Raw genomic sequence first — 10,447 nt, 5'->3', positions numbered from 1 at the left:
CATTAACAGAAATAAACACTTGAAATAGATCACTCTATATGACTCTATATAATATATGAGTTTCACTTTTTGTATTGAAGAACTGAAATAAATTAACTTTTTGATGATATTCTACTTTTATGAGAAGCACCTGTATATATAAAATATATCAGCTATTTGATATATATTTATACTGTGTATTTCTTCTGTCCGAAGTGTGGGGCTGTGATCAATACTTTAAATCTCTTATTTTAATCAAAATGAAAAATAATGCTTTCATCATTTTAATATATTTTATTTTCAAATAGAAAAATATACCAAGTCAACTTGTACTGTTCAGACTATACATTCACACACAGAGCAAGCAAGGGTTTAGGAATCTTCTGCTGGGACAGTCATGGGGACAGTTAAAGGACCGACAGGTCCAAAAGTGCTGACATACAATTTTTCGGCATAATTGCACCATGTTAACCATAGCAACACAATTAGGGCTGAATTTTGTTTGCTTATCCTTTTATTTGGCACATAAGGGAATTCATGTTCATTAATTATTGTTGCCATAGAAGTCTTGTTACAAACCAATTTCTGAGCCTGTCTCTCAAATCACCTAGCAATGTGGTAATAATGTTCCAAATATGTATCTGCCATGCACTTGGTGGTTTGAGATCTCTATGAAAAAAGAACAGTTCATCAATCACCTATGTGGTATTTGCCACAAATTCACATTTAACAACACTCAGACACTCTAAGCACTTGACACATAAAAAAATAATGGTAATAAACAGCATGTTTGTATTTTAATTATGTAGCATGCAAATTATTCATATGTAAGCAAAATAAAAGCGCATGCCATGCATCCATAGCCAATCTATTGTGATTTATATGACATAAATAACATTCAGTTCACAGGACTAATTTGTAAACTTTGTTGTTTTTACCTCCTATATTCCCACCCATGTCTAAGGCCATGTTTCCATGTAGCGGAAATGCTGCATTTTTTCACAGTTTCCACAAATGTATGCTGTCTGCTCTGTTTATTACATAATACGGTAGAAAAATATAAATTTATTAACAAAAGTATATTAAAACATCGAATACAGATCAATATAGGGGGATGTTAGGAAAATTAGTGTCAAATCCAAAAAGAATGGGCTAGACAGCAAAGGGAGACAGAACTGGACAGCAAACTGGTTTAACAAGGTTGATGTAAGAGGAGAGGAAAGGTAATGTAATTGATGGAATGGTAAACTCAAAATCATCATTATATCGAGTGTCCATATTTCCTCACATAGCATCAAGGCATCATATGTCCACAATGGGCGCAATATAAAAGTGTAAAGATCGTACGAGGACACTCACCAGCGGCTACCAGTCTGTCCACCCACCCCATGCCCCCTGATGAAGGACTGACCCTCCGAAACGCGCGTTGATGATTTTGAGTTTACCATTCCATCAATTACATTACCTTTCCTCTCCTCTTACATCAACCTTGTTAAACCAGTTTGCTGTCCAGTTCTGTCTCCCTTTGCTGTCTAGCCCATTCTTTTTGGATTTGACACTAATTTTCCTAACATCCCCCTATATTGATCTGTATTCGATGTTTTAATATACTTTTGTTAATAAATTTATATTTTTCTACCGTATTATGTGTTGATCTATTTATCGTGTTTTTTTGGAGCTTTTTGCTCATGGTCTGTGTTACATATCAGTGCGATAGGTCTAATTTTGTCCATGAATGTCCCTTTATATTATATTATCTTTGGAAATTGATGTAATCCTTCATTAGGATGACATTTGTCACGAGCATACTACTAATCTGCTCTGTTTATTGTATATTTTGTTTTAGATGTGTTTTCCTTTTTTTATGTATGTATTTTAGGCGTGGATTTGTCAAAATATTTTTTATGTGCTTTTAATGCACATTTAGTGCTTTTAACACTATGATTATGCACTGAAAGACACAATTGTGATTTTACGTGCGTTTTTAGACTCTCCATAAGTTTATAAGGAAAAAAAAAACGCACCAAAGAAACAGCTACACTTGGTCTTTAAACACACACTGGGTATAAGTTATCATGAAATCACAACCGCTTTAACAGTTAAATATTGTGGATTTACCGCACAAAATGCATTTCACAAATTGCAGCGGTACATGGGAAAATGGCCTAACTGATTTATTTCAAGTTTATATTCACTAAAGCCAATTGCCTAAATAGAAATATAAAGTTTATCTCCAGTTTATATGCACACACATTCATGTATAAGAAAATTGCACTGTATCTAATAGTTTGCTATTTCCTTATACACTTACATGAGCTGAAATGCTGATGCTACAAGCTGGAGAAACGCTGACTTATAAGCACTCCCTGCAGGGAATTTGTTTTTCCTACGACTTTTATGTTTCAATTCACAATTGCTCCTGCAGCTCCATTTAAAGTCTGTTGGACTGCCATTCATAGATTTTGGAGTGATGATCCCACATGTGCACTGCTGCTTGATTCATTAACACAGCGGCCACATATGATTGCTGAAGCCTGTGCGTCCGCAAAGGATCCCAAAAGGTAAGGAGGGCCCCTTTTTCACCTCTAAGGCAGGTGGAATTTTGCATTATGATGAGCTATTGGGATACAAAGGGCCCATATACTGTTCTTGCACAAGTGCCCTCTCTTGTCTGTGTCCGCCAGTCCATTAACATATAGGTCTCTGAGACCCCCTAATCTCATGATCATGTGGGTCCCAGCTATTGGAACCCTAGTCAAGAACTTATCACCTATCCTGTGGATAAGTGCCACATTGACATCCCCTCTAAGTAATTCCCCTATTCAGGTAGGGTGACCAAATATAACCCAACACTATAGGCTGACCGATGGAAAGCATTACAAATTTTGATAGCAAAATAACCTTCTTTCCCATTGCTTAGCTTCAAGCAACTGACAAAATATATAATGTACACTGCTTATATATCAAGCGCCAAAATAATTTCATGAATTCAACCATGACCAATCAAACAGTAAATAGAAACATTTTTACTGTGAAGACCTAGACTGTTCTTGTTACCGTACGCATTGACAGAGACAGATGGATTTATATGTGTAGTATTACACTAAGAATATCTTTAACTTTAAGCCATAAAAGATTATGAGAGTGCTGAAATCCTGTACACAATGATGTGTACATCTTCCTGTGCGTGTGTGTTACTGGTTGGCATTGTCAGTCTCATATCATCATTTGTCGAGAAGTTGATTCACCACCTCCCTCTTTCATGAGATCAGGACAGTTACTGAATAGGAAGAAAGTCCCAGGAGGATGTGGGATGGGAAAGGTAGTGAGGTGCATGCAGGGTGCTCAACAGAGCCGTCAAGGTGGAGAAGAGGTTATTTTTGCATGTCACATTGCAGAAGAAGCACTATGGAGGGGTCACTTTTTGCTGCCTCTTTAAACTCTTCCAGGGTGATTTGATCATCTCTGTCTTTGTCCATCTTTGTGAAGATTTTGTCAACTCTCTGTTGTGGAGTTAGGCCATCCTGATTCATGCGCATCATAATTACAGTGCCCACCATTTTGTAAATGGCCTAAGGGTTAAATGGGGAGAGAGAAAATATAAGAATTAATAGCCTTTAAATTATTGGATCAACTTTCAATATGATGTGTATATTTTTAAAGGAGTTGCCGTATAAAAAAACGTACTGCCTATCCACTGAAGAGATGAGAAATGTTTGTTCATTTAAGGTCAAACATCTAAGACCCATCTTTCTAAATAGAGAGACAGTGCATCTTCATAATCACTGCTCCATGTTCCATGGGTGTAGGGGAGTAGTAGTGTTCATGGTAGTGAGAGGGGTCATATGTGCACAATAATTCTTCACTCCCCTAGGGAACTTTGGAACCCTCTTTCTTGTAATTGGTGGGAGTTCTGGTGGCAAGAACCCCAACAATCATACATTTTTTAACTATCCTGTGGAACAGTGATAAATGTTTCTTATGGGACAACCCCTTAGATATGTTTAATTCTGTAACAATGCAACTATTTATAGCAAGAACAAAATGCCCTGCCAAAAATGCCCCTTCAGGATTGCCCATAATAGAAGATCTATTCTGCTTCTCTCAGCTATTGTTTTACAGAAGTCGTGGTGTCAGATTCATCTGTTAAAACAGGTGCAGAATGAAAATGGGACCAAACCTACGTGAGGTAGAATTTACACATAACACATGCTGAACGCAGATGTGAATAGAGACTAAACAACTATAACCAGGATAAGAAATGATTCCATAAAACTATTTCCATCCAACCATAATAATGCTGTGTGTTTAAAGGTAATTGTTCCACTAATGAATTAGTTGAGTAAACATCTAATTGTGGCCAAAATTGATAAAATGGTAAGTAAAAAAGGCTCCTAAACTGGGTACAGCAATGGATGATGTTTTGTCATCAGCAGTGTAGGACTGGGATGCCAAGGGCCCACCAGTAACTTTGACATTGGGGGGCCCACTTTTCACCTGCATACAAATATTACACTACCTTCGTTCACAAATTTACCTATAGCTCTGTATAATAATAAACTGTGTAGTTTGGTTAATAAACCATGAGATGCTGTTTTTTCTATACAGGGTGAATCAAGAGAATTATGCCACACACTGCCCATACAGTGGAGTTGGGTGCTCAGATCTGTACAGGGGCCTAACGGGGGGATTCCCCTGTTACCCTATTTGCCAGTGCGAGCCTGGTCATCAGATATGCTCTCTACAGAAACTCCAATTGTCTAAATGGTATATTAAACTTCAAGTAGCATTCTACAACAATTGATTTTCTTTGTCTCTGATTACTGCAGTTAAACATTTTATACACTCCTCAACATGGAAATTCGAGCATCAAGAAGGAAAAGTCGTGGAATTGCAAAAATCAAGGGACTGATGAACATGTTAAAGATATGCAAATTAAAAATAAAAAAAATTCAAAATATTTCAAATTACTCAATATTGGGTATGAGCATCACCCACAGAAATACACTCACTTTCACGTCTTGGCCTGTTGTTAATGAGATTATTAATAATTGTCTGAGGAATGTTCTGGCTGCAGCTCCAGTTACAATTGCCAAAAATTGACGTCCAGAGATGCTTGATGAGAGACAAGTTTGGAGACGCTGCAGGTCATGGTAGCACATTTAGTCCACGCAGTCTGCTCACAGTAGCACAAGCAACAGGTGACTTGGTGTTGTAGTGATGAAAAACAGCTCCTAAGACACTTCTGTGAAATGGCTGTACCACTGACTCCATGACCAAATCAATGTAACACAAAACTGTTAATGTACCTGGAAGGAAGATTATAGGGGTTTGGCTGCTGTATATTAAGCCACTCTACACCATAATCCTGGAAAAGTAGGATCAGTGGGACTTTCATTTAATGGCATTGCCTATCTGGTCTCTAAATGGAGGCTGGAATGGAGCAATAGAGACTGGAATGGAAGTCTCTTCTGTTCAGCGATGGACTCTGCTTTTGTCATGGACGCATTGATAGCCGGAGATTGGTGAGGAGATCACATATTGGCAGTAACCACCCAAACATTTCTCAACTATTGTAATTGTGAATCAGAAACTCATTTGTGCAGCACAGAGATTGCAATAACATCTATATACCTTTGCTTTAAGGCTTCATAAAAGTTTTTCTGCCATATATGAAAGCATCTACTTTGATAATTGCCAGTTGGCCGCTGTCCCGAATCCCATAAGGCACCATGGCAGTGTCACTTGCGCCTGTGCAAATGACATACGGTATATACTCAAGTATAAGCCAGCGGGGGAGAGGGAGTGGCAGGAGAGCAGCCACACATACCAGGACAGGGACGGGGGGAGCCACACATACCAGGACAGGGATGGGGAGCCACACATAGCAAGACAGGGGGAGCCACACATACCAGGACAGGGTCGGGGGGAGCCACACATAGCAGGACAGGGACGGGGGGAGCCACACATAGCAGGACAGGGACGGGGGGAGCCACACATACCAGGACAGGATGGGGGGACAATGCATACCCGGCTTATACTCTAGTCAATAAGCTTACCCAGTTTTCCGTGGCAAAATTAGGTGCCTCAGCTTATACTTGGGTCGGCTTATACTCGAGTATATACAGTACACATCTCTGCTATTCCCACGCAGGCGCAGTAACAGCCACGTCGTTACTACACATGCGCGGAAATAGTGGTGAAGTGTATGTCACTTGCGCAGGTGCAGTATGTGGCTGCAATTCACGCGCTTGCGGAGTAACAGCCATAACTGCACACTCTACCCGCGCTGCTCCTGTTAGCACCACTAAGCATACACAGATGTTAATTTCACCGCACTACCAATGCGATAGCATCGGGCCTATTACTAGTCAGTTCTATAAAAGGTACTTAAGGCATTTAAAGTTCCACTTAAAGATTTTCAATTTAGGCCCAAAATTCATCTGCATAAAATATTTTGATTATTGCTGTAACTAGACGAACATTTAACCTGCACAGTTTTCAGTTATGCAGTATACTTGTAAGGGGTTGGATAATTAACCCCTTTAAGACTTATTATTGTATGTATATATTTAATATATTTGTATTGTTGTTGCTGTATTACCCATGTATTATATGTTGCCTTAATACTGTTACCTGTGTACGATAGGGATAGTGCAGTCTGGGTTGTGACCACTAGATGGGGCATAGAGGTCACTACTGTAGTTAGTAATATAAGAGTTAACTATAGGAGGGGTTAGTTGGAGAATAGTCGGGAAGGTCTTCCTGTATCTAGTCAATCAGGGGCCTGACCCCATAGTACTAGGGTGGGCTATATGCTCGAGCTGCCTAACTACCCCGTAACGTTTAAGGGTATTCCCAGCCATCCACGGGGGGAACTTAGAGAAGAACCAGTTACAGTAGAACCAGGAAGAGAGGAAGATGGAAGGTCACCGTAAAAGTGAACGGGCAGGTCACTCCAGTATGTGGTGGATAGCCTCATGGGCTGAATCTCTGTTGTCTGAGGCGACTCAGGCGGAGAACGCTCTACCGGGATGACGTTCCACAAGGAGGACACTGAGAGGTCATCTGAGACACTCCGTCCCTCGGAAATACTTAGTGACACAAGGAACACTGAAGGGAAAGGTGAAGTAGTGTGCCATCTTTACTGTGATGGAAATGCTGTATACTACGTGGATGTGCTGTGTCCTGGAGTAAATAAATATGTTCAGTTAAAAGTTGCTCTGGACTGTGACTCTAATCTTTGGGATCCAGGATCAGCTTCAAGTCAGTGCAGCAAAGAAGACGCTGACAGCACCATGAGTACCGATTGTAACATGCAAGAGAAAAGGTACCGTTTCCTGTAGAGGGAGGCCAGAGTGTACAACGCCCGACAACCTCAGCCATGACTACCGCCCTGGCAGCCCTTTACATACTCATAGATATTTATCATTATCTTTTCACTGGAGAGTCTCTTTTTATTTCTAGCTTAACAAGACATGGTACCATTTCCTATTAAAATCCCTATGATTTCATAATGGCATGTTTCTCTTGCTGCAGATAAGTTGAAAAACTTATTAAATGCAGTTAGGTCCATATATATTTGGACAGAGACAACATTTTTCTAATTTTGGTTCTAGACATTACCACAATGAATTTTAAACAAAACAATTCAGATGCAGTTGAAGTTCAGACTTTCAGCTTTCATTTGAGGGTATCCACATCAAGTGGATTCCTCGGTTCCTCACATGAATTTGTGGAAGATAATTTTATTTTAGTTTCATTTTTATTTTTAATACAATATATTAATACATATATATAAATATATCAATAAGGATTTAATGATACATAATTAATAATGTGAATACTCAATAGATATACAGATAAATCCATCAATATAATTAATTATACAGTAAATAAATAAATAAAGTGCCAAGTGCAAAAAAGCATTCTATAAATACAAAATTATATGTGAAAATAAAAAATAGGAAAAATAATAAAAATAAAATAAAAATAAAAATGAAACTAAAATAAAATTATCTTCCACAAATTCATGTGAGGGACCGAGGAATCCACTTGATGTGGATACCCTCAAATGAAAGCTGAAAGTCTGAACTTCAACTGCATCTGAATTGTTTTGTTTAAAATTCATTGTGGTAATGTCTAGGACCAAAATTAGAAAAATGTTGTCTCTGTCCAAATATATATGGACCTAACTGTATCTGTTCATGCATTTACTTTTCTCTTCCCGTAACATTACTCAATACGATCCAGCCTTTAATGTTTCATACCTCAATAATCTCAAGCATTTCCAGTCTTGTTATCTTCCCGTCTCCATCTAAATCATACATTTCAAATGCCCAGTTTAGCTTTTGCTCAAAACTCCCACGTGATGTGACACTTAAGGCGCAGATGAATTCCCGGAAATCAATAGTACCATCTCCATTCTTGTCAAAAGTACGAAAGGCATGTTGAGCAAATTTGGAAGCATCACCATATGGGAAAAACTGTAAATACAATATAAGCAGATACTTGGTAAAGGATATACTGTAAACTAGTATATATTTTATTTGGTTTCATTTACTTGCTTTCATATAAAGTTTTGTGTTGCAGACAAATCTGTGGTCATGGATATACATTAATATGCTATAATATGAGTAGAAGGCAATAAATACCTTAATATAGAGCTGCTGGAATTCTTGCAGGTTAAGGATGCCGGATGGACAATCCTTCAGAAATCCTTTATACCAATGCTTTAATTCTTGCTCTGAGAATTCTGTGCTTTGCACTAAATCTTGTAGCATCTCTGGAGCCAGCTTGCTGTTTGGTTTTCCCATTTTGGCACTATAAAGGTTTAAAAACAAAATAATGAGATAGTTGAGACAACATTTTTCTATTTCTATTGTTCGGTATTCATTCAATTTTAGAAAAAGAACAACAAATTTTACCACAATTATCAGGAGTGCCTACTTTAAATGAACACATTCTAGGAATTGTAGCTAGAGCTGTTTTTATGGCAAATCACATAGCAGTTTCCAGTATATGTTTCTGAATTGTATGGAACTTATTAAAAAATGGAGACAAAAATCTCAGTAATAAAGCTATATTGATATCAAAATAAAAGTTTTATTGAAATTACAGAATTTACAAGACAAAATATATCATACTCATGTAAAAGCAGTGGATAAACTATTGGAATAATGCTTATTACTGTATATATTGCAACAACTGAACGGCTAGATATTACGTATATTAATCCGCTGCCAACAGGTTATGAGCCCAGAAATCTAAAGATCCAGAGAACAGCCCAGGGAAGAGAGAACAACAGTGTAATTAATAACAAGCAAAAATGACTGCATGCAACAACTCTGTGAACTTCACAGTGCCAAATATGATTAACCAGAACTACCAATTCTGGAAATTCAAGGTAAAAATGCTGCTGATAAGATTTGTGGAAATACAGGAGTCTAGACCTGACCCACTACCAGAAGATTGGGCAGAGAAGGATCAAAAAGCACAAAGCACCATCTCCCTCAGTATAGATGATGATCAGATTGCGCATGTATGTAAGGGTGGTTTCACATTAGCGCTTTTTAAGCGCACGCACGGCCGGGGGTAGCTCCGCCCCCGAGCCGGCTCTCTGCCCGGCGTGCCCGCCCCTTGCTTGTAGCGCCACCTCCTAGCGGACAGTGGCGCCTGCAATCGGCGCACCCTATCTTTAGCATAGGGTGCGCAGATCGTGCGCAGGCCGTGCGCTAGTTGCGCTTTGACCTGCGCTGCGCACTTTTGACGGTGCGCCGTGCTCGCCAAAATCGAACTTTTCGGATTTTGGCTCGCACGGCGCACCGTCAAAAGTGCGCAGCGCAGGTCAAAGCGCAACTAGCGCACGGCCTGCGCACGATCTGCGCACCCTATGCTAAAGATAGGGTGCGCCGATCGCAGGCGCCGCTGTCCGCTAGGAGGCGGCGCTACAAGCAAGGGGCGGGCACGCCGGGCAGAGAGCCGGCTCGGGGGTGGAGCTACCCCCGGCCGTGCGTGCGCTTAAAAAGCGCTAATGTGAAACCACCCTAAATGTGAAACTGCAAAAGATATTTGGGAACAGCTGCAGAAAGTGCATGAAAGAATAAAGGCCCCATCACACATAGCAATCTCGCTAGCGAAATCGCTGCTGAGTCACAACTTTTGTGACACAACAGCGATCTCACCAGCGAGATTGCTGTGTGTGACAGCGATCAGCGACCGGCCAACCTGCCGGTATTGCTAATCGCTGCAAGAAACCTCTGGACATTTTTTCGTCGCTGATCTCCCGCTGGCCATCACACATCGCTGCGTGTGAGAGGCAGCAGACCAGCGATCAGCTGTAAAATAATAAAAAAATAAAAAATATTGTTATTCTCACCTTCCGGCATCCCGCGCAGTCTTCCCGCCTCTCTCCACGCTCCCGGTCCCAGTAATCCTTTGCAAGAATGACTGCGAGACTTCGCGATCC

The 10,447-nt window shown here is 39.8% G+C and overlaps 1 protein-coding gene across 1 annotated transcript in view; it reads right to left on the bottom strand.

Annotated features, from left to right (window-relative positions):
- Positions 1-253: 253 nt before the first annotated feature.
- The window catches only part of HPCAL4 (hippocalcin like 4), a 117,516-nt gene continuing 107,322 nt past the window's right edge, over positions 254-10,447 (bottom strand). The window contains exons 2-4 of the mRNA XM_073572954.1: positions 8,634-8,802; positions 8,250-8,465; positions 254-3,551 (exon numbers count right to left, since the gene is read on the bottom strand). Coding sequence (XP_073429055.1) covers positions 3,354-3,551; positions 8,250-8,465; positions 8,634-8,795 — 576 coding nt within the window. The 5' untranslated portion in view covers positions 8,796-8,802 and the 3' untranslated portion in view covers positions 254-3,353. The remainder of the gene's footprint in view (positions 3,552-8,249; positions 8,466-8,633; positions 8,803-10,447) is intronic.

This window comes from Dendrobates tinctorius, unplaced genomic scaffold (assembly GCF_039654945.1).
Source record: "Dendrobates tinctorius isolate UK_male_01 unplaced genomic scaffold, ASM3965494v1 ptg000007l, whole genome shotgun sequence".
Taxonomy (NCBI): Eukaryota; Metazoa; Chordata; class Amphibia; order Anura; family Dendrobatidae; genus Dendrobates; species Dendrobates tinctorius.
This window is presented reverse-complemented; position numbering and strand designations above follow the sequence as displayed.